Source organism: Schistocerca cancellata, chromosome 5 (genome assembly GCF_023864275.1).
Source record: "Schistocerca cancellata isolate TAMUIC-IGC-003103 chromosome 5, iqSchCanc2.1, whole genome shotgun sequence".
Lineage (NCBI taxonomy): Eukaryota > Metazoa > Arthropoda > Insecta > Orthoptera > Acrididae > Schistocerca > Schistocerca cancellata.
The window spans coordinates 148,025,108-148,051,199 of NC_064630.1; the positions used below are offsets into that span (position 1 = coordinate 148,025,108).

The following is a 26,092-nucleotide window of genomic DNA, read 5'->3' on the forward strand; positions in this document are numbered from 1 at the left end:
TTCCCTCCGTTATTACTAACAATTCAATTCGGAAATCCCCATGAACCTCTAATTGCTTCAGCAGACTTGTCCCAGATTTTGACGTTGGATTCTGGCAAATGTATGGAATCCATTTCTTTTGTGACTGTCTTACAGACTGGAGAGACAATTGTACCTAAAGTTGCAAATACCACTCGAAACTGTGGCCTATGGTACAAAACATGTCACCTGCAGTGAGGTATCTAGAACAAAGCATTAATAGAAATGCATATGAGCCATATATACTGCTGATATCATACCTGATTGTAATTAATGTAGTAAATACCAGTAAAATTAACCGCAAGTGTGAAGGAAGGGGAAGAACTAAAACAAAAAAGGATGGAAAATGTGACAACTACCATAAATTTTTAAGATGCTGTAAAACAAAAACAGGACGATATGTTGATAATAAGAAATGGTATGGTCTAAAGAAATGAAGGCATCCTGTCCCTTTTTGTCATTTGTGTTAACTGCTTCTGGTGTGTTGGCACCTCCACTTGAAACACCTACAGCTACTGCAGACTCAAAAGACAGTGTACCTGCCCCTGCACCTTGAATATTTATAAAAGAGGCGACAAAGGAATGTGACTGCTGTCCTTATTCTCTGCATAGGGAACTAACCGCTGCAAAGGAGGTGCCGTCATTCACCAGAAATCAATGACAATGCACAATATATCTCTGCCATTTGAAACTTTCTGTACAGTTCATTAGTAAATGCGTAAGTAAAAAGGGTTTTAAATCGTCTTTAATGAGATTTAAAATCTCATTGAAACATTCACTGGTCATTCTAAAGTAGATAAAAACTGTTTTTCGTCTAGACCAAGCTGTGGCATCAGTGTGTGTAATATTCAGCATACTTGCCTCTTTCGTCAAACACCCACTTCTGTTTTCTGAAAGAGTTGCTAAAGTAATTGTATAACTTACTGTTTCTGACTTCAGTCCTAACATTTCTAATTTCGAAATACATGTTTATCCTGCTCTTCGTTCATATTCTTTGACAGCTGATAAAACAAGTGTACCTCCTTCGGCGGACGATATCATTTGTTCGACTAGCTGCAGAGAATTTCGCCTCGCCCCAGCATCAAGCTTGACTCTAGTGTGAACAGTCAAGAAAAAAGGTTTCTGTAGTGTGAAAAGTCAAGAGAAAAGGCTCCTCTAGTGTGAACAGTCAAGAGAAAAGGCTTCTCTGCCTCTCTGGTGCTGCCGAAGAGTCGCTGCAAATCCGCTGTGAACAGTTTCGCCCACCTAGAAACCGCGCCCACGTGGGGACCACTTAGTGCGGTGAGTACTATCACAGCAAGCAGCTACCTGGACAGCCTACCTACCAGGGGCTTATGGCTACGGCTCTTTGCACTGCGACAGAAAACAACACAGTTACGTAGTCTGTAGCTAAAGGTTAGTGGAGGATACGTCAGGCGATCAGTATCTCGCATGGTTTGGGATGCATCATAGGCTTTTTTTTTGCTACCCTGCTCTTTATTTAAAATAGACACAGTAAAACCACATCCTTTAATCCATACCATTTCCAATCATTACTATTTTTATCAACACATAGTAGAGCCAAAATAACCCAGTCTTCCAGTTTTGTCCACCATGAACTTCAATAGATATCAAAGCAAGGTCGAACTTAATAGCATGTAGAACTGCAGGTCCAGGGAACAACTGTTGATATATAGCAGTGGATGGAGCAATTTTATTTATTTATACATGTCCAAAACATTACATATAATACATATATTGTTGAATATCATACACACAGACAAACACACACACACACACACACAAGGATTACGAAACATATAGACATTACTATATTCCACTTTACGAACTGACTTATTATTGGCGACAACCAGGTCACCCATCGAGACAGGTTCTGCCAGTTCCCTACAGTTGAATAGGTGCTGGTGGGCTTGAGGTTCACCACACTCACATAGCTCGTCCGTTGAGATGCATCCCCATTTCTTCATGTTTACTTTGCCCCGAGGTAATCCTGTTCTCAGTCTACTGAGGACCTTCCATGTCTCATATGGGAGGTGGTGACCCACAGCAAGTTCTTCTTTGAGGTCATCCCAATATTTCTCTGAGAATGAACAACGTCAGAATTGTATTCTATGCATTGCAGGTGGTGTTGAAATTGGTTTGTTGTCTGCAGGAAACTTTTTCTCGGTTTCAGTCTTGGTGACTGATATTCATGTCCAAACAGGGGATGTCTTGGATCTGTCTCCTGCTTCTTTCTTTCCATTTCAGCTGCAGTTCTCCTTTGGAAATCTGGTTGTGCTACACCCAAGAGATAGTAGAGTTTGTCAACTAGGGTTGCCCACAGGCAGCCTGTCACAATGCGTCCTTTTTCACTTAGAGCAATATTTACCGATTTGGCATGGTTGCAGTTCTGCCACACAGATACTGCATATTCTACAGCGGAGAAGCACAAAAGAAGGGCAGACGTCTAGAGGATATCTAGATGTACTCCCCGTTGTTGCCTGCCAGTTTTCGAGTAGTATTGTTGCTAGCACAGACTTTAATTTTTGTATCTGTGCAGAGGTCGAGGGAATGGTCCAATTTTACTCCCATATATTTAGGACCATCACAGTGTGTTAGTTGTTCAGCTCTCCAGGTTATGCTCAGTTTCCTTCTGGCCTCTCTGTTCTGTAAGTGGAGTGCACACACTTGTGTCTTTGAAGGGTTTGGCTTCAGATAATTACTATCATAATAGTCAGATAATGTATTAACACTTGTTGTTAATTTTTCTTCCACCTCCTAAAAAGTTCTCCCTTGGGCAGCAGCTGCTGTATCATCTGCGTAAATGAAAGATCTTGTGGTAAGATTAATTGGCTGGTTATTAGTATAAATATTATATAACAATTGGGCTATCACACTTCCTTGGGAGTTATCATTTCTCTGTGTCCTCCAGTGGCTCCTTTTGTTTTGTAGGGTAACAAAGAGAAGTCTGTTTCGAAAGAGAAGGAGTATGATAGCTCTGGATCGTGGATTAGCTTCAGGTCATGTCTTCTATCCAGTTTTCAAGTCTTCTCCACTTTGGTATGTTATATTGCGGCAGTTAAAATCTCCCATGACCAACTTCACTGGCTGCGAACAGAAATTATCTGGGTCTTTGAAGCTAAATCCATTATTCAGGTGTTTGTACATGAATGTTACTACATGAGACCATGTTGCTACAGTAAGTATTTCCTGTATCATCGTCTTCAGTTAAATTTGTGGACGAGATATTCAGCCCTGGTTTAGCAAATATTGCACTACCATAGTGCATGCTGGGTCTTTCAATGATTGAGGTCATTCTGCTTATCTTTGGCCTTATGTCATGTGGGCCTCTATGATTTTCCTGGATGAGCAGAATGTCACAGTTCATTGTCTTACACCTACTGGATAGTAGTATTTCTTTCTCTAATTGTATTCCTTCAATATGTATGGAAATTCTTGTAAGATCTGCTTTGGAAAAAAGCTACGGAAGGAGCCTCCCTGTAGATCACTACACAGAGAAATAGGCACGACATGACATGTCATTATCAGCAATCAGGCATACCCTGAGCAATTCTGGGATTAATCCCAATGGCAGATCCTTCCACCACTAGAACATTACACTTGATGGAGCAATACTACACTTAATTAGAAAAACTGGGCTGTTGTTGTCGTGCCTCACTATATCCATTTACCTCTGCATACGTAAAATCGATGACCTATGTGTGATCCAGACTCTATAATTTGTTGTTGAAAAATGTGAAAAAATGGAAGATAGTTCATATTAATGAGATAGTTTTCATTGGTATAAGCTGATGATGAACTATATGCATTTTGTATTAATAAATAAAATGAATGAACAATATGCTTGACTTTTCCTTTACTTCATTTAAAGTAATGCTAATAGTTAGCATAGTGCGAGTGGATAAACAATATTTTAGGTTTTTTGATTTGATGTATAGATGTACAGAGGTATAGATGTTTAGAGCTTTTGGAATTCCTCCTCTGGGCCGAGAAACACACAGCCAACCATGAGCAAAACTTGGATTTTCTACACTGAATCTGGCAACATGCAGTGACCATGTTGAGAATTTTTGATTGTCATCGTGAAAGCACAACACACAGGAAGCTGTAGGTGTTTGAATGTGAAGAGTGAATCACTGCGAATCATTGAAATTTGTGGAATCAGCAAATATTTTCCTTCGCTTTTCCCATTAATTATTGTCGCCTCAGTACATTTGGAACCAGTTTTTTCACAGACAGTCTGGTTCCATCAGACATCTTGGGTGTGTTGAGATTCCAAAGTCAGTGAGCCAACTTTCAACGCTGATATGTGTTGTGGTATTTCAGCCTCTGATGAGTTGAGAAATTCTACTGGATAGTTAAGAGATTGATCCTCTCAATGGATTTATATTTCGTAACAGCGGCTTGTTCTTTAGATGTTTCAGCAATTCTATTGGCTGACAGTTGCCACACATGATGAATGATCTTCCAATGTTGATTTTTAGTGTGACATTTCAAATAATTTCCATTACTTAATGTTTGGCGACAGATGATGCATCAAAAGATACTTTGTTTGTGTGTGACACGAATTTCTTTTTCCCGTAAACAAAAGGAAAATGGAATGTGATTCACCTATAAAACAAAACAGAAATAATTATCCATATTAACGTCCAGCACTTAACAAAACGCAAATGGTATTCCATTTCAGACTCAGTCACCAATTACTATCTACAATCACAATCATTATTTGTTATTATTGAAGACTGAGGCGTCAACAACAAAGTGGCCAGCATAAAAACCTTCTCCATGAAAAAAATACATAGCACGTGTGCTACTTTTTATGGTGCTCGGTCCAATTGTGTCGAAGTCTATTAATCTCAGACAGATACACCAACATTCATTTTTAAGCATAACATCCCTGCATCATAAATCTGTTGATAAATAGTGGGACACCACACATGATGTATATGTCAGTGTGGCATCGCAGCAACCGAATGATGCTAGCCTGTGTGATTGCTTATAGAGCAATGTGCAAATTAGATGACATAACTCAGGGTGCATCCGTTCAACACGAACTTACAAACCAACTCCTGATGATACGTTTCGTATTTAGGTTGAAGGAGGAGGAGGCATTACTAATTTTATTGTGAAGGATGATGTTACTGTGTATATTTAATTTTAAATAAAGAGTAGCATAATAAAAAAATTACTGTTGCTTCTATCATGGGTAATGATGAAGCCCAAAACATCTACATCTGCATCTACTTACATACTCTACAAGCCGCTGTATGGTGTGTGGTGGAGGCTACTCCATAGCACTGTCATTACTACTACCACCCTACATAATGATCACCTGATGAACCTTCCACCAACAATTAGCCATGATACTAATCCTTATGACAAATCATAGCTTATTGAGACTCTGAGTACTGATGTATCTTATGCCTATAATGTCAGCAAGTACTACACATGGCTGGCACTGCCTGCATACATGGTAACTCATTACCCCATAAAATACAATATTGGCATCACACTGGCAGTAAATAGTACTTCCTACAGTTCCTTCTGAACTGAGATAAATCCACACAGGTTTCATAAATTGCACGTTCACGTTATTATGCTCGTCACTACTACCCACCACGACCATGTACAAAACTCGAATGCAGCATAAATAACAAAAAGGCACCCACTAAACTGTACTATTGCACTACACCTTTGGCTGCAGATAATGGTCCTGAATCTAGCTGCAAGTGTTAGTGACCACTTATGATACCACTTATAGAGACCGCAGCGGTGGGCCTCTCTGGTGGGAGGCGGAAGCAGGTTGAGTGAGGTTAGGTGGTCAATAGCCCACATCCAGGGTGGGGTAGGATCGGAGCAACAAATGAATGGCCTTGTACTTGGCCAACATGATGTTATAAAAACAATTATTGTTCGTCAACTATAGCAATCGTGATGGTGTTGGAGACATCAACATACCCTGACATAACTCGAGATGACATGCAAGGAGGTGCAGCCAACAGCAGGCAGCCTGACATCTTGGAGTGTTGGGCAGCCAGTGGTGGTGCAAGACCCGCAAAAGCAGCAGTGAGTGGTGGCTGCATGGTCCTGGGCTTAATCTGTACACCCCCACAGTAGTAGGCTGGCAGCAGCTCAAGTGAGCCCCAGAGGACCCATTGGTTACAGTGCACTACTTTCACAGCATCAGACTTGGTGCAAGCAGCAGGGCTGCACCTAGCAGTGGCAGAGACTGTGGTGGTGATTAGTTGTTCTGTGTAGACTCATAGACCACCAAAGGTCCCCCATCATGACTGGTGGCTGGCAGACACCCTTTGATTAAAAATGACAAGTATTTAGACAGACTTGGCCCATCATTGTTTTGCTACAGCATCAGTTTCTATGATGTAAGCCACAACACAACTGTGGCTTGGATGTAAAGCAATCATACCATCAATGCTGCAGTGGCTCTGCCTTCCTGCAGTGTCATTGAGATTATAACTCTGGTTTCTCAGCTGGCTTGGTGAGGTGATGATTGCCTGGCATCATAGTGGTTATTCTTGATGTATCAAGAGGCAGTTCCTGAGGAAACAGCTTCCAGTTCACTTTGGTCTGACCTGCTTGTATGTCCTCTTGCATCACCCACAGCAACTTCAATTTTACTGGACTGTGCCCGGTAAAGCTTGCAGCAACCTGAAGACATTCTATGTACGAAATCGTTCGTAGCATAATAAATGTGTTACAATACAGCTGTGGTGGTTTTTATTAATATTTATCATTATAATTAGTTTCTGGTGTAAAATTCCCCAGGAATTAGCCAAACCAAACCCTTCCATCGGATTTCCACAGGATATAACGAGATTCATCCCTCCAAATCGCTTATTTCCAGCCATAAAATGCCCAGTGGCGTCACTCTCTACAACACCTTAGGTGTCACTCTGCACCAGCTACAGAAATGTCTTGCTTATGAAGAAACCATTGTATCGCATACTTTGCAACTCCCCATGCCCAGTTATTGCACTAGCAGGACTTCTGATGCACTTTGGAAATCAAAAGTGATTCCTTCTGCTGATTTCATTCGACTTTCACAACCACCCTCCACAATGCTCGACTGTCCCTGTTCATCTGTATATGAGGTATGTCTGGTCATCAGTCAGATGTGGTTGTTCCTCACCATTTTCACTTCACATTCACATCATCAACAGTTGACTTCGAATTCACTGAGCTCTCCTGTCCAATGTATTCAACTGTTACAGTTTCTCTACTGACAACACAATACTCCCTGTGTACTTTCATAGTGGTGGGTGTGCCTCTCATGATATTTAGTGGTCAGTTGCGTGGGAGTTCCCAGATATTTTTGATCAGATAGTGTATTCATGACGATTTTATATATACGACTGTGTGCAAGCCATTTACAGAGCACTAAATACACAATGGCTTCAGTTTACTAAAAAATGAGAATTTAAGTCTATTTACGTTTTGCATGCTATTAGCGAAACATATATAACAACAAAAAATAAACAAGTTTTTCTTCTAAAATACGCACCTACTAGTATTCAACCAAAAATTTGTCTATAGGCTTATATCTACTGAAGAGGAAAAGTGATTTCATTTTAGATTTAAAATTTACTTTTCTTCCTATCGGTCATGTTATGTAATGCCTGATACAATTATGGATTAGGAAATATAAGAACCAGTAGCAAAGCTTAATGAAGACCGCGCCATTAGTCATGTAAAAGTCAGTAGTCATCAACTGACAACTACTGGCAAGTATTTAACCAGAAGCTGGTACCGTTTGAATCACTTAAAATGGTGAAAGTTTGAGACCACTCATATCCTGGAAATACTATGCCATCTTTATACGATTCCTTTTCCATGAAACAGTTACATGTTAAAATTACGCAATTAATTTCGCAAAACATACCATAATCATAAAAAAGAATACTGCAAGCACAATATGTTCATAATCTAGTCAATAATAAGACTGCAATTATACTCACGAACAGCTCGCAAAATTCCCTCATCACGGACGACTCCCATCATTAATGGAATGGTTGTGAAATGATGGGGAGGACGACCCTCAGCATAATCCTCAATGGCATTCCGTAAAATCTCTATAGGATCCTTTGGAAGAAAAACTTCATCCATAGGGATGTTGGGTGGATCAATGACTGGGCGATAGAAAGTTAAGGGATCCACAGACCAGAACTAGAGAAAAAGACACAGTAATAAAACCCATTAGTGAGAAACACAATATAAATATATAGTAGGCAACTGAAAGCACATTTAGCGTGGCTGTGAATGTACCATTAACACTTGTGAACAGTGTAATGTAACGGATCGAGATTGACCCATTAAACCATATGAGAAATCCGATTACTAAAGATCACAATACATTGTCATTTTGCTTGGTAAACACATATTTATGGTCACATCTTCATGCACTAATCATTGTATAACAACACTGACAGCTATAACTTACCTACAGAAGAAAGTAGGTACTTTAATACACACTGACGGAAAAAAGCGCAACACCAAGACAGAATTGTGCGATGTAAATGAAAGTTCGTAGACGTTCTTCTAAATCTGAAAGATGATATCTATGCAAAAATTTCGAGCCAGTGGCATGACAGTCACGCTAGTAGCACCACTATGAGGATGCAAATGAAGTTTGCTTTAAATACACGCTGTAAGTCGTGAGCGGTAGTTACCTTTGAGATTGGAGTGGTGAGTGACGTTAGTCAAGAATACCTTTAAGGAGACAAAGACGCCATTGTCAGCACCTGACTCAGCTCGTGTACAGAGCTATAAGAAGCTGAATGTTCCTTCTGTGATACTGCAGAAAAAATTGCCAGGGATGTAGCCACTGTACCTGAGTGATGGCAGTGGTTGTCATGAGAGTGTGCGGTCGCAATAAGATTGGGTTCCAGATGGCCATATGGTACTATAAAGAGAAAAGATCATCGTGTTCGGCATATGGCTCTGGCGCATCGTGATACATATGCAGCAGCAATTAGAGCAGCAGTAAATACCACTCTGACACAACGAAATATTATAAATTGATTACTTCAGAGACAGCTCTGAGCCAAGCACTCTGTAGTGTACATTTCACTGACTCCAAACCACTACCATTTGCAACTTCAGTGGTGTAAAGCGAGAGCTAATTAGAGGGCATGGAGGGGTCTGTTGTGTTTTCTGATGAAAGCTGATTCTGAGTCAGTGCCAGTGATGTGTGGTTAGAAGGTGGTCACTCAAGGACCTGCAACCAATCTGTCTGCATGCTGGACACACTGGACATACACCTGGAGATATGGTCTGGGATGTGATTTCGTAAGACAGCAGAAATATTCTCCTGGTTATTCCACGCACACTAACTACAAAATGATTCTGATGATTCGACCGGTTGCACTGCCATTCATGAACAGTACACCAGGGGGTATTTTTCAACTGGATAACGCTCGCCCACATACCGCTGTTGTAACCCTAGATGCTCTACATGTCGAAGTATTGGCTTGGACTTCTCTATCGCCACTTCTGTCTCCAGTCGAGCACATACGGGACGTCACTGAATGACAACTCCTGCATCACTTACAAACAGCATTAACCGTCCCTGTATTGACTGACGAAGTACCCCTCTATGGTTTCATTAGGCATCTTAGAAATTATATATTTGCACCAATCCCTGCCTGAGCTCCTCAGAAGTTCCCACCTGGTCGAGTGCCTTCGTGCGTCATATAAAGGACTTTGCCTCTCCCAGCAGGTGCAGTCTTGCTATATGCAACTGTTGTCTGACCCGATATGTTGTTGCGCAAATTGTATTCATTCATAATGCAGTTAATAGAACAAGAAAATACATACACTATAGAAATTGTAGCTTCTATGGAGTATTAGAACAGTAAATATCAGTCGACAAAGTTATGATGATAATACTATAATTACGAATGATTTATTACACAAATTGATTATTTCAGACAAATAGTCAATAAAATGAATCGAAACTCTGTATAAGAGAGTTTATTGCTTGACTACACTATCGGAGGTAAGAAATATGCAAGTCAGTTATAACAGCATGATTAATGCATACACAGTTCTCGCAGTGTGCACATCTGCTGAAAGCAGGCTGGTCACAGTTCTGATGGGAACACTGTTTCGTTAACTCTTCTTCGAAGTAGCACTCCAAGGGTGTTCGAAGCACACCACGAAAGTAGCCACATTGAAAAAAATGCAGATTTGATCAAATAGGAGAATCGTGCCGCCGCGAATTGGAAATACACAAACGACTGAATGCGTAACATGCGGTCCCTGAGCTATATGTTAATATGATTGTGGCTGTGATAAGTTTCACAAAAGTTTTGTTTGGGTAGAAGAAGAAAATGTCGGTAGGTTGCAAAATGTCTGTACACTTTGCTGGAATCAACTTCTTGATGAATTCAACGTCTTCAGGAACTGTAGAATTATATAGTTTGTCATCTCTATTGACTGTCCAGTAGACAACCAAAAGGAGGGCTTCAGTTTTTCTTTGTATATCTGGCCACATTATTTGTTCTAGGAAGACCTGCTAGCAAAACTCCTGATGTTCAGTAAATGTACATTCATATTTGCAGGAAAATGGGCGTTGGTCTCCGATACAAGGACATAGAAATGGGGTAGCAGCGTACCATCCATCACACTTCCAGGCACTGTCATATAAAAGTGTGTGGTTAACACTATGGATTCAACTGCACCACAGACATGGTTGCTTCCCTTCACTGCGAGAGTCCGTACAGATTGTAACTCTTCATCAGATCTTGATTGGTGAACATCAGTTGCTTAATCTGATGATATACTTTTTTTCTTCAAAGGGAGTCCTCATTTCTCTCACGAATTGACAGGCGTTTTGTTGAATATAGATAAACCTTTCAACCAACCGCTTCCTAACTTTGTCGGTTATTTTGTGCAGACTACCTTATTCTGTAACTACCATGACACTATAATTTTCTTCATATTATGCCTCTTCATCTGATGCCTCTTCATCTGATGCCTCTTCTGACAGTATAGTGACCCCTGTAATTACCACACCTCTTCTGTCAACACGCTCTTCTCCAGTAGGTACATCTGCGATACAAAATTAATCCCCCAATTACTGTCTTTCTGATAGTCCAAGGTGAAACACTTATTGACTCTGTAAACAATTCCATACCACAAAGATAATCTGATCTACTGTAACAGCAAACACAAACCCATCTGACATATTGTGACCACTGTCCTGCTTGCAGTGTGATACATAAGTGGAGGACTTCAGTAAAGAGGGGAAACCTATTACTGCCTCACCTATTCCTTCCTCCCCTGTCAATATCGTTGCAGCATAGCAGCTAAAATATTAGAAAGAGTTTTTCTTTCTAGTCAGTTACAAAGAAAAAGAGAAGTTTATATTATTCTCCACATCAACATCTGTTCCTTATCAGCTGATGACAAGAGATATCCCACAAATGACAACACATTCTCAGATGACCTGCTGGAAATGGGGTACATGGTTTGCAACAGCCGAATCTATCCCAAGGCTCTACAATTTCAATAATCCTAACTCACCATTTTTCTCTATTAGCATATTTTCCTCAAATGTGGCCTCTGCTCTTAACTCTGCTACCTTATTAACTAATGACTGCATAGTTTCCTGACCAGTGACACACCTTGTGTCTGTGGTCCAGGGGCAGCATTATCCTTACTCATCTCTAGGAATTCCATAACAACCCATGGAAAAAAAAACAGAACACTCGTTAGTAAATAACACTGCCACACTTCTTCACTATGCCTAATTATGAGCCACTTGGACACCCTGTATTTCCTCACCAAAAGGCCAAAACACTGACAAATAAAACCATAAGCCGCAGTCTGTATGTCATGTTGTGTTGGGTGGTACACCCTCATTTCTATACTGGCAGCAATATCAGCTCTCCTGATACCACTCTGCAAGGTCAGTGGTGAAGTGACAGGTCGGTGGGGCTCAGTGACAGACTGATGGATAAGAGAAGTGTTTCATTATACTTCAGTTACACATCCTGTCATTTCCAACATAAGGCAGACAATGCCCACTCTGCTGTGGCAGACTGGCGATGGACAGCAGATGGCTACCCTTTGTCCTGGCAAAATGGTACATGCATCAGCGTCCTGAGATGCTGACGTCAGGCTGGCAGCAACCAAAGGCCTAACATCAGCAGCACTCTCCTTCTTGAGCTGCTACGGCATTCCACTGTTGAACAAGTGCATCCAGGCTCATGTCCATCACAGTGATGAGGGAAGATCGTTGTGCTGCCCCCTGACATGAGTGTGGTGGCAGCAGGCATGTTCGAAAGTAGGAAATGCTATGGTATGAAGTTCCACAGAGTGGACTTAGTGTCACAGGTGCCTATCCTGACCTTGTCTCAAATCCATGGCTGCAGCTGGTAGTGTCCAGTCGCCTCGTCATATAGTGTAGACACGGTGTCATGGTGGTGCTGCTGTATGATGAAGGCATCTGCCTTAAAATTCACAATTATTTATAATGCTCTAGGGCGCATTTGTCGCACTATCAACTGGTTCTTGTCCTGGAGTGATGACACCGTCCTAGCAGCTCTGGCTTTTACTACTATGTGGTGCAGGCTTTTTGCTGAGCATTGTTAGCCCCTCTCACAATCCTTTTGCGTACATGTTTCTATAACCTGTAAGACGCCATACTACACTTACTAGCAAGTCGTAGCTCACACACAAACACTCATCTAACCACACACACACACACAAAATAACACACACACACACACACAAATACAGGCAAGCACAACGAAAGTAGGAAACCTACACTTGTGTGACATATTCAACTAAAAATTGTATCAGTACTTCATCTGAAAAATGTAAAGAAGAAATAAAGTCAATCATGTTCAAATATTGGTGCACAAATATTTAACAATGAGTATCTTACATGGACAAGAAAAGAATATGATTTACCATAGTTAATACAAAGTAAATTACATTGACTAAATTTATACAAATAAGTAAGAGAGAGTTGAGATGGCAAAATGTGTGTATAAGCCAGAGGCTTATGCACAAGGTTGATACATTTTTGTGAATGTCAAACGGATGTGATACTACATATTCAGATACAAACATCACCAAAAACATAACCATTTGGTGGCTTGTAAATAAGGCTACTCAAAACATGATGACATAATAAAACACATATAGATTTTTAGCTTCATTAATTTTCCACCTTTAAGAAAAAGAAACTCATATCCTCTCTTCACACACACACACACACACACACACACACACACACACACACACACACACACACACACATATATATATATATATATATATATATATATATATATATATATATATATATATATATATAACGAAGATGCTGTAACTTACCAAACGAGAAAGCACTGGTAGATAGATACAATAAAAAACACACAAACACACACAAATTTCAAGCTTTCATCAGGAAAGCGAGAAGGAGAGGGAAAGACGAAAGGATGTGGGTTTTAAGGGAGAGGGTAATGAGTCATTCCAATCCCGGGAGCGGAAAGACTTACCTTAGGGGGGAAAGGAGAGGTATACCCTTGCATATGTAAATGCCCATTTACATGTGTCTGCCTGTCTCTGTATATATGCGGATATATATATGTGTGTGTGTGTGTGTGTGTGTGTGTGTGTGTGTGTGTGTGTGTGTGTGTGTGTGTGCGAGTGTATACCTGTCCTTTTTCCCCGCTAAGGTAAGTCTTTCCACTCCCTGGATTGGAGTGACTCCTTACCATCTCCCTTAAAACCCACATCCTTTCGTCTTTCCCTCTCCTTCCCTCTTTCCTGATGAAGCAACCTTGGGTTGCAAAAGCTTGAAATTTGTGTGTGCGTTTGTGTGTTTTTTATTGTATCTATCTACCAGCACTTTCTCATTTGGTAAGTTACAGCATCTTTGTTTTTTATATATATTTTTCCCACGTGGAATGTTTCCCCCTCTCTCTCTCTCTCTCTCTCTCTCTCTCTCTCTCTCTCTCTCTATATATATATATATATATATATATATATATATATATATATATATATATATATAAGGTCACCCCTGGGGCAACCCTCATCAATTTGTTCCCTAAAAACTGTGGAAATTATTATAAGAAATCAAATAAAGGTGGATTAGATACATTACTAAGGAATATTTATTTAATGTATGGAAACGGCTTTCATACTCTCATACTCAGAATACATCAATAAGAAACTGAACTTCCCTCTGCCCTCCCTTCCTCTCTCCTTCCCTCTCTTTCTCGCATTGTCTCACATATTAGTTCAGAAAGTTTCGTTAGTAAAAAGAAGATAAAAGTTAAGATGCTATTTTTTTATTTTAATGCTCAGGTGTTCTACATAGCCACTCCCTCCCTCCCCCTCCCCCACTGAGTACAATGTGCAGAACTTTGACACAACCACCTGGCAGTCTCAGGAAACTCCTTTTTTATGTTGTTCAACTCGCAAATCCCCCACACCATGCACTTCGATTTTGGCGAACCATGAGAGACCCATTCTGCACCTTTTTTGTGGGGAGCGGGGCTTTTGTATTGATAGATTAAGTCTTGTCATCCATGAAGATCTTTCCCATAAAAGAAATGGCGCCATTTTCCTTTCAGCCAAGTTGCAGCAGGCATGCATGTGTAATTGTTTTTTATTCAGGAGTCAAGGTGTGCAGGAAAAATTTTGTTCAGAACAGTCTGAAGAATGTCTTGAACACCTGATCTTGATTTAGTGATGTTCAGTTCGTTGCTTGACTGCGACTTGTGACACAACAACTATGGTACACTACACCTCATGTCCACTACTTAACACTATCTGCTCACAACTGACTGGTTGAATACCCATGTGTTATTTAGACTTATTAGTTCAAGCAGTCACCACAGCAACTCCACTGATGTTACTTATATGCCAAGATCAAAATAAATCTCGAAACTTTTTGGATGGACATGGTGCACTGGATTGCAGAGCCACTTTTCATGTAACAGCTTGCAAATGGCTTTTAATTATGGCTTCTCTAAAGTCTCATCTACAAAGGATGCTGCTTTATATATCAATAATTAGTGTTAAGTGCTGAGCTTGAGAACGAAAATTTTCTTGTAGGTATTTCTGCACTTCTTCCCGAAGTCTCTCATTGTGTAGCAGTAACATATCTCTAGAGTAACTGAAGTGATACAATATTAACTGTTTTCATAAGTGAAACCCTCCCTCCATGGTAAAACTGTTTTTGATGATACTGAGGAGATATAAATTGTAACTTTACTCCTTTTACTTGTATTTTTACATTAAAAAGAACCTTAACATGCAGATTATTCAGGTAAAAAATGCAAAACAAATAATGAGGGCATCAAGCTTAGACAAATAATTTATCAAAGACACTGTAGGTCTTTCACAGGAAAGACGCTCATAACAGAGCTGTGAATAGGCCTACATATAGTTCATGGCAAATAGCTTATATTTGAAGAGAGACTTTTGGGTTAACATTACATGTATCGTGGAAAAAAGGTTAATGGGAAATGGAGGTGGTGTTTTTATTGCAGTAGACAATAAACCCAAACTTGTAAGTGCATTTGAGACTGTTTCGACTGGAACCAGAATAGTGTATGGGCATAAATGTATAATTCAGTTCTTCTATACACCACCATACTCAACCTCAACCCCCAGATATAGCCAAAAATCTTAGACAAACTGTCAGTTTTGTAAGACAGAAATTGCCTAAACACACTGTCAGCACTGGAGAAAACTCTAATCTGTGAACAACTGATATGATATTGTGTGAAAGAAGTAGTAAATGCTTTGTCCAAAAATTATTTAGAACAGGTAGTCTAGTAGATCACATGGCAACAAATAGACATAATCACTCTGGGTATGTCAACATTTAAATTAGTACCAGTGACCATGAGGCAATTATATCAGTAATGGTTACTGAAGTGCAAAAGACAATTAAAACAAGCAGCAAGCAAGCAGACCAAGTAAAACAAGTAGAAAAATTTACAAGTTCAGTAAACTATATAAATAGGCTGCAGTGTCATACCTAAATGAGGCAGTCCTACTTGAGACATTTAGCTCTGGGCAGGACGCTGTGGAGGAACTGTGGCTGAATTTTAAAAGAATAGCTGATGAAGCACTGGATAAATATGTGCTTAGTATGATCATTTATGGTGGTAGGTTCCTGCCATGGCACACAGTCACCATAATAAAGCATTCCCCATCCCCATTTAACCAGCATGGAAGTCAATAATCCATAAATATTCGAAACAAAGTAAAAGGATACATATATCATTAGCCACTTGTTGTACATGAAATGCCAGGAAAATGGCTGAGGTAGAGTGAATGTGCGAGACTGACAGCTGTAAGTGAGGTGCAATCCATCTGAGCTAGCTGCCAGGAACAGCTGAGGCTAAGAGCGATACTCAACTTGCGGTGGTGACTCGGTAAAATACAGCCAGTACTCAATGTAAAACATCTGTGACTTCTGTCAACCAAACTGTAGAAATAGCGGAAATTCATAAGCTTAGAATTACCATTTTGAATATTGTGGATGCATCAGCAGTTATATAACCTTGCCAAGATGCCTACCACTGCTGCACCATGGAAAATTTGATGTAGTTAATACAAGACCAATAAATTCACTAAAATTACGAAAATTAGTAGCACTTAAATTAAATAATGTACAGCTCCCTGAGACACACCTATTTAATGACACTGTTGGTGAGACTATCAAATTTTGCATAATTATTTTATTTCGGCTATCAGCCACAGGTAATTAAAATTCATCAGTATAATGTAATCAGCAATAATAACACATTTGATAGATATACAAATGCATCAGCTTAGGATATTTTAATTGTATAGTCAAAGTGTAGTGTCTATTTTCTTTTGATGCATGTATTATCAGTGGTGTTATAGGCATTTCATGTCAGAACATCATATTTTTCGTAAATAAATCTTAAACAATGAGATATATGAGATTCTAAAAAACACTAATGTGTAGAGTATGCACCTTAAAACTCGTTAAAAATGGATGCCATATATTTAGTCATAGAAGTAGTTGTTCAAAGATACAGACTAGGAAGTGTTCATTATGTCAAAACAGATTAAGTAAAGGATATTGTATCTGCTGTCAACAGGTGTCAAATTTGCTAGTAGTTTTTATGTAGATATTACATTATAACAATTATATCAGATTGTTTCAATTCATGTATCTTCAGCTCGAAATCACCCATCTTCTGGTGTGGAGGAAGTATGGATACTACAATGTCCAATTAGTTCAGTATTTGATTTTCATTTTTAATATACAAATAGATACCTAGGTAACAGGAAGGATGATATTTGTTATTATTGTTAACCTTATGTCATTTATAATTTTGATGTTTTGTCAGCCTGTAAATATAACTGAAATTGAAAAGTATTCCTTGGGATTCCATAAAATTATTACTTTATGCAAAACTACTATTTGGAAGGTTCTAGAAAACTCATTAGGTACTTGCAGAATATTTATCTGTAGTAACTTCTCCCATATTTGACGAAGATTCAGTAAAAATGATAGCATCATAATTAGTTTTATAATTAAAAACACATTAATAAGGTTTGAGGCTGATTGTTTACACAAAATATTTTAATAAATTCTGTATGGAAATGTAGTTCTATGGAAATTTTCTCGAAAAGACATTTTACTACATTATGTCAAATCAAAATTTGTACTTAGATTTATGAATAGTTATAATTTTTAATTATAAGTTTAATTAACTATATGTATATGTATGAACAATGCATTGTAAAATGGTGATCATTGTAGGTAATGTATATGACAGTGGTGGCACCCAACAGTTTAGTCTGAGTTCAGTTCAGCTAAGTGTTAGTCTCTATTAATATGAGAAGGTCTGTGCTATCAGGTGTTTTCATCTCTTTTCATGAAATGGAGTTAATAAATAGCAGTATGTGAGTTGTTTAGTTGTTATGTTCCAGTTTCCACAACCCAGACAAATATCGCAATTACACTTAGCAAGGGAGCGGAATACCTATGAGCCCACTGAACTGTGCATTTTTTGAGTTTTGACCTTGAAAGTGAAGGTTCAAGATCACCTTTAAGAGGTGTGTCAAGGTCACTGCCCCTAGGGCAATTTTTTGAATTATAAATGGCAGGAAAATCAGGGTCACCTCAAACTGAAACATGTCAAGCTCATCCATCATAAAACGTATTCACCCATGTGTCTAGTCCAAGACGACTTAGAAAAGGCGAGAAAATCAATGTCTCCTCAAACTGGCATCTGTCACGGTCACCCATCACGAAACATGATTGCCCATGTCTCTAGGTCAATTACATGTCTTAAAAATGGCGGAAAAATCAAGGTCACCTTAAACTGGCACCTGTCTAGGTCACCTTTCATGACATTCATCTGCCCATGCCTCTAGGTCAATTGTATGATTTAAAAAGATGGGAAAATCGAGGTCACCTCAGACTGGCATGTGTTGAGGTCACCCATCATGGTATGGGGGTGTCCACACCTTTGGACCGATAGTATAGCCTCTAAAAATGACAGGAAATCTATAAAAATGACAGGAAAACGAAAATAATGATGAGAAATCAAAAAAAGAAACTAGCTGCACGTTAGTTTGGTATATGAGTACAGACTGCATAGTTGTCAGATCTCTTACGACATATGACAAAGTGACATGTGTAGCTTACAATGGTGGAAGAAAAACAGGTGGGTGGGGCACTGCTCTCCTGGTTGGGTGTTGAGGTCAAACAAATTTATCCTTCTGTAACATCTATACTTCCATTATGTTACTTTAAAAATGGTGGGAAGTAGAAAACAGATGGGTGGGGCATTGTCATACATCAGGTCAGGCTGAATCACCTTAATTATCATATATCACCAAATCCAAGATGACTCTGAATGCAAGACTATCACTATCCTGTGTATACACGTAATATGTTTGTATGAAAACTTATAAATGATTACCTTACAACAGTTAACTGAAGGAGACAATAAATGTACAGGTACACAGAAAATAAAATGAGATAAAGACTTCTGTTAGTCTTATGCCTTCATTGCTAGTGTCATATACATGTTGAAAGGCCACACCGGACCCATGCACACCTGGTCAACTGCAGGATATGTGATAGAGTCTTGCAGAAGATGAGACATCTTTCCAGAGAGTGATCCCTTCCATGCCTCTGCTTTCTGTGACTTCTTCTCCAGATTGCACGTCTGAAATTTGTATCAGATTCCGAATGGCTGGACGATTATGTTTCCTGTGTTTTTCTCTTTTTTTCTTTTTCGAAGAAGAAATCTTTAGCTTCTATCTTCTTTGTTTCTACTACAGCTTTATACTTTTCTAATTGTTTCAAACTTTCCCTTATGGGGACGATGTTAAGTACTTAACAGATTCAGAACATGCTGATTTTATTAGGAATGGTGGCTCTTGATGTGGCTAGCTGATTTTTGGAGCTGCCCAGATACTAACTGGATTCACATTTACTCCATTGTTTGCATCTTGTATGTCAAACTCCTGGTTTATTGCAAAAGCAATGTCTCTAACTGTAAACTTGTTACATAGGAAGAACCCCATTTTGTAGGGGCCATTTATAGCATTTTCCATTGTTACTCCTTTCAAATAGACCACTCCAAATAACATCATAATCAAAATGAGGTTACTACTTGGCCTGTGTTGTTTGCTCACCAGGTTTCTATTTATTGAGCATAATGCATTTTAAATGATCCCCTAAATTCCAAACAAAAGGGCGTATCTTATGTGTGGAATGGGGCAGTAAGCAGAGAATGTGGACACGATTTTCTCTTGCTCAATCTATCACATAACAGTGATATGATGGCAGTCCCATATTAGCACAATAGGATGATCACCAGGTGGCTTCATGAAGTTCATCAAATTGTCAAACCACTTGGTAAAGTGCGGCAAGCTGAAAATATCTCTATGTGAGATATCGTGTCCTGATGTGCGATACCGTTGAGTAATAGGAAACCTATGGTACTAAAGTCAGGAATGTGACGGAAACCTAGCTTCATTGTTTCGCTGCTCAGTTTGAAGGACAATTCATCATGGGGAATGAAAGAATACTCCATGAAGAATATAATCATTTTAGTATTGTTGCAATAGCTACTGAACTTCAGGCACTAAACCCCTACATGCACAAACACTATAAACACTTGAAATTCAGCGCTTTTAAAGCAAGGCTTCTCCACTATGTCCAGCTGCATAATTGTCTGATTGTCACTGCTCTACGCTCCGGCGTGCTTCAGACAGACTCTAGCTATATCACATTAGCGAACTCTCCCATAATAGGCACCTAACCTCTATATTCAAAATCATTTTCATTAATGGTAGTATCGTCTCGTTAAATTGAAAACAACGTCAAATGAAACATATAGTCATATTCTCAATAGAATTTCAATTGCAATAAGGCAAAGTATAATGCATTTCATCATCTAGCATCTGTAGTTTCATACCTGCAGATCCGCAGACCACCGAAGTTCTGAGTTCTATTTTCATTTTAGCCAGCAGCGAAGATGAACTTATCTACTAACAAAAGTAATGCACATTAGTCTATCATACGCTCTGGACCTCAATCTTAACAAGTACAAACTCATTACAACTGGCGGAGACCACAGGTTCACCTCACAGGTCGACTAAAGGAACTAGAAGGTGTACATTTTTTCATCCATCTTGCGTCAAGCATTTGTGAGATGGGAATCTGTGAAGATGAGATAAGAAGGTGGATAACGCTACGGCCAGTGAGTATGAAGAAGCTCACCAAGATCTGGTATAACAGAGCAATAACGAACACTTCGAAGATCGGGCTTGTCAAAACACTGGTGTTTTCCGTATTCTTTTATGGTTGCAATTGATGGGCCCTTAAGGCCAGAGACAAGCAACGTCTTGATACATTTGACCTTTGGTGCTGGTGCAGAATGCTGAGCATAAAATTGACCGAAAGAAGAACAAATGTTTCCATTATTGAGCAGCTCAGTATCTTCAGGCGCCTTTCTTGTCGTGTCAGCCAAAAAGTCCTACAGTTCTTTGGCCATATTGCGAGAAGAGATGGAGAAAAACCTAAAGAAAATAATCATGTAAGATCAAAGGCAGGAGAGTGAGAGGAAGAACAACAGCCAGATGAATAGATCAAATCATGATCATCTCTGGTCTATCTCTTCAGCAGGCTCTAAGAGAAGCTGGTAACGGTCCAGGATGGAGACGCTCCGTTCATGCAGTCGCGACGCCCAGTAATAAGCACAACTTATGATGGTGGTAATTTACCTTGAAAATTAGAGAGAAACAAACTATTATTTTTCTTGCAATGCAATTTTTAAGCAGGTCCTATCGAACTTTCAATTCGAAAATTTAGTTCGGATCTCATTGATTTCGAAACTGAGAGTGACAGCGAATTTTAGTGTCCCCAAAGGAAAGGGCAAAAGGATTGCTGTTGAACTTAAAGTTTATATCCTAGAGTTGAAATAATAGTTTTGTAAAGGCTAAGGTTTTTCTATAAGTTTGACTGATCTAAAATCACTTACTCTTCAAAATAATAATATTCTCTCGCTCCTATAAAACTGATTCCCTTTAAAAAACTTGGATCAATTTTGCTTAAAACTTTTTTGGCCTTAATATACAGTTTTTCAACTCGTAGTACAATAGTACTGTTAAAGAGTACATACAAAATGCTCCATTGTTGTATTCATCAAAAAGGGAGAAGCTGCCACAGAAAAGCTGTTGGTACGTACCACAACATGGACATAATAACTTTTGGTGAGACGGCAGAAGTGAACTCTGATGCAATGAGTGACGATCAAACACTTTGAGTGTGAGTTCCTTGCTCACTGGCTTAAACAGCTTCTCCACAAAACATCTAGCTCCTGTGGTCAAGTCACTACATATTTTGCGATCGCTGCATATTCTTTCATGTGTAATGTTTAAATGGTATTAATTACCAGAGTTGTGTACAGTACATCTCACTTGTATGATAAGATTATGCCGCTATAACCCAACACGGGCATTAACGGAGTGAATGTGGTGCCACAACTTGACATTGTTATACACACTGAGAATGGTTGATGCAAGACTTAGTCATTTTCTGTGAAGATTGTTTTGTTGACTGCACACAGGTGTCTGTAGAAATGATACTACTTGGATCACACTTCCACAGAAATGACATGGTGTTGATATTCTTCTTACGAGATCTGATAGTGACATCACTGTTTTTAAAATGTTAACAGTGCAGGAGACAAGTTCCTTACAGTGAAATGTAGATTGGGACAGATTATCTCTTTAAATAACTTAGCGTCCTAATGGTTAAACATTAAATTTGTGGTATGTCAGTATATCTATTTAAATAATGCACTGTAGTACTGAATGGTAAACATTTGCAACATCGAATTTACGTGTATCATTCTATGAAAATGTACTGGGGGAAAATAGGTAAAAGTGTAAATAGCGATGGTAACTGCTCAAGCATTGGACTGATTGCAGAAAATTCATTAGTCAAAATACTCTGCTGAAAACTGCGGAAACAAAATAACAAACATCGCATCAACTGTAGTGTTAAAGTGTCCAATATCATTTTATGTTTATAAATTGTATTAATTAAGAAAGTTCAGCTCATAGGACAATATCCCATCAACCTATTTTGTTTTTACTGTAATGTTTATTTTTTTGTAATGTTTGCATTGAATAAATTTGACTGTCCTGATACCCCAAACCAAGGGGACAATGCCCCACCTACCTCTTTTTGTTTTTAATGTTGACTTAGCAACACCAGATGTAATAACTCCTGAAGCAGTTCGTGTTCAATGACAAAGGGCATCCGTGCACCGGGGATGGGAATGGGGGAGGCACAGGTATTTTCAATGTGACAGGAAGTGTTTAGCGGCTACTGTATGACTGCACCATAAGCCAGTTTGGAGATTTGGGGCAGGTAGTCGGGCGCGTTGCCTGCCCGAGTGTGTGGGATCATTTGAAGAGGCCTCATGCCAGAATGGGTGAACATCTTGCCTCTTATGCTTCGGAAGACTGACTGAATGGACTTTTATTGGATGATCTACATTTACAGCACACGCATTTATCAGTATGTGTTGCGAAGCGTAACTTAGCCCATATTCATTACTTCATAAACTGATTCATCTTTACGAATTATCAGTGATATCGACAGTCCTCAGAGGCTAATGCACTCCTCCTTCTAAAGCACAAACATCTCGTCCATTGAACACAATAAACAATTACGTCCGTCCTCCCAGTCCAGCAGCTAGACAACCATCTTGGACTATGTCATAGGAGTGGACATGGGGAGGGAGGGTAGCGCGGTACTGGTGGCGGTACTGAGAACTAGGTAACATTAAAAAAAATACGTTCTTCCTCCCAGTCCAACAGTTAGACACCGGCTGAGTCCTTTTCCTTGATTGTCAATACACTCTTCTGTTGGTTCATTGAAACCTATAAAAATTTGAGGCTCATGTTATTTATTAATCCAAGACTTTACATTTTGTTCAGTTTTGCCTCATGATGTCTGTTTAACTTCCTGACTTGTTTCTAGCGAATACAACTTTTTCGACTTTAATGTTAAGTCTAGTTTCAAGTATTAAGAGACATGTTGACATTTCCATAATGATCCTCTGATAACAGTTCGAACTGTGACTAAATAGAATCCATTGATGACAGCTAAATTTACTGTCTGTGAACTTAAAGGTCGTAACCGATTTTTCTGACTGTACCTTGACTGACGATCAACAAAATAATCTGGCGACTTTCATTCGCTGCAACAAACTTGCCAGCTGACACTGCTTCCGACTATTGGCTGATATGTAATGAGTGACTGATCTATATGTGTGCGTCTTTATAGCTGGAGAATAATTACTTATCCAATTTTCTACATGCATGTATGTGGGCCCAGAACCTCTTGATAAAGTCTTGTTTTAAAGATAAGTAACTATTTTGTTATGTTAAAAGGAATACTTTAATGTAACATATTCATTTGCAGTAAGCTTGAACCAGAAATAACAGACAACTGACTGAGCAAAGAGTAATTACTACATACAGAATTATTAAAAATATACATGGCACATATAAAAGCATCTTGCACGAAATATAACAACAAGACATAGAAATATTTTCAACACTCAGCACATTATTACTGTCAGTTGCTGTTGTTCTGTATTGTTGTGCATACATCAAACATAGGCTGTGTGAATGAAATTAGTGCAACATACAAAAGAAGTTACAATGGCAACTAGCGATGTGAAAACAGATATGGCTGATACAACAGTAGCATTTAAGCATAAAGCTGGGGAGGTAAGGGCAAGGAAAATAGACAGAAGTGGTTAGTAATGAGATGTCAATTAAATATAGTATGGGTGATGCTAGTATGATAGCCAATATGTATAGTTTAGGTGCAGATTTGTTCTCAGAATATCGAACGAGAAATCCATAGGTAGGATAAGTACTTACTTACTACGATGAAGCAGCTTTTGGTATGTAGCAACCAGAGTAGAACAGAGGTTGCCCAGACTCAAGAGAAATTTGAAGAAGAAACTAAGTACTGTATTGAACTGGGGAGGAGATTAAGCAAGTAGGAAAGCTGAGAAGATACTCACAGAAGAAGTTCGGAAAATCCATGTTGATCTTACTGTAATATTTCAATAGCTTAATCAAATGCTTCATATGAAGGACAAGGAGCTGGATCACGTAAAGAAAGTGCTCAAGGATAAGATCAATAAAGTAGATAAAGAATGCAAGAAAGATATGGGAGAGCTAACAACAAGTCTCTATCGACAAACAAGAGATTGTGACACCTAATTTACGAAGGTTAAAATACAGATAAGCGTTGTAAGAATGGATATGGTCTGCCAAACTGACTTCAGTATAAAAGGGATGAAGAAATTGAATGACGATGTGCCACATGTTGACTATGAACAGAAGCTATACATGCATCGTGTGAATGCTGTATGTACTGATGTGGTGGCAGTGAAACAAAAAGTAGGACATAAAATAGAGAGCAAAGCGAAATCTTTGTTATGTGAAGGTTGCATAGCTGGGAACCATCTCGTAGAAATAGTGGGTGAAGAAATATTCGTCAGTTTGTCAAATTTCAGAAAGTTTAATGCAAACAGTAAATGGCATAGTGTTGACTTCCTTCACCAATTGAAAGATATATTGAAAGAACTGTAGGATTACCATGGAAAAAAATAGACTTTTAGCATCACGTAAGGCAGCCAAAGCAGGCGCAAGGTGCATACTGATTGGACAGAATGCAAAAATAATGCAGAGGTTAAAAAAAGTCATTGCTCAAGAGTTAGATTCTGGAGACATTGATTCCAGGGAACAAGATGATGCTCACATCATCAATGCCGATGGTGAAGTCAGCGAAACGTGTGCCAGAACCTGCAGTGCCCTCTACTAACATCAACCCAAGAGACATCATCTTACTGTGTCTACATCTACACCTACATCTACACTGATACTCCACAATCCCCATTACAGCGTGTGCGAAGGGTACTCCTTACTACTACTAGTCATTACTTTTCCAGGGAAAACGACTGTCCATTAGCCTCTGTGTGAGCCCTAATTTCTCATATCTTATCTTCGTGGTCCTTATGAGCAATGTATGTTGGAGGCAACAGAATCAGACTGCAGCCAGCTTTAAATAAATGCTGGTTCTCTAAATTTTCTCAGTAGTGTTTCTCAAAAAGAATGCCGCCTTTCCTCCAGGGATTCCCATTTGAGTTTTCAAAGCATCTCCAAAACACTCGCATGTTGTTCGGACCTACCAGTAACAAATCTAGCGGCCTGCCTCTGATCTGCTTCGATGGTTCCCTTTCATCCGACTTGGTATGGATCCCAAACACTTGAGCAGTAGCTGATCAAGAATGGGTCGCACTAGAGTCCTATATGTGATCTACTTTACAGATGTGCCACACTTTCCTAGCATTCTCCCAACAAATCGAAGTCGACCATTCACCTTTCCTGCCACACTCCTCACATGTTCATTCCATTTCATGTTGCTTTGCAATGTTACGCCCAGATATTTAAATGACATGATTGTGCCAAGCAGAACACTAAAAATGCTGTA

General features: G+C 39.1%; 1 protein-coding gene across 3 annotated transcripts in view; it reads right to left on the bottom strand.

Moving 5' to 3' along the window:
• Window positions 1–26,092, bottom strand: part of LOC126188292 (juvenile hormone esterase-like) — a 546,097-nt gene that overhangs the window by 198,099 nt on the left and 321,906 nt on the right. For all 3 annotated transcript variants that reach the window (XM_049929880.1, XM_049929879.1, XM_049929878.1), the window contains exon 7: window positions 7,995–8,202. In XM_049929880.1, the coding sequence (XP_049785837.1) occupies window positions 7,995–8,202 (208 nt within the window). The remainder of the gene's footprint in view (window positions 1–7,994; window positions 8,203–26,092) is intronic.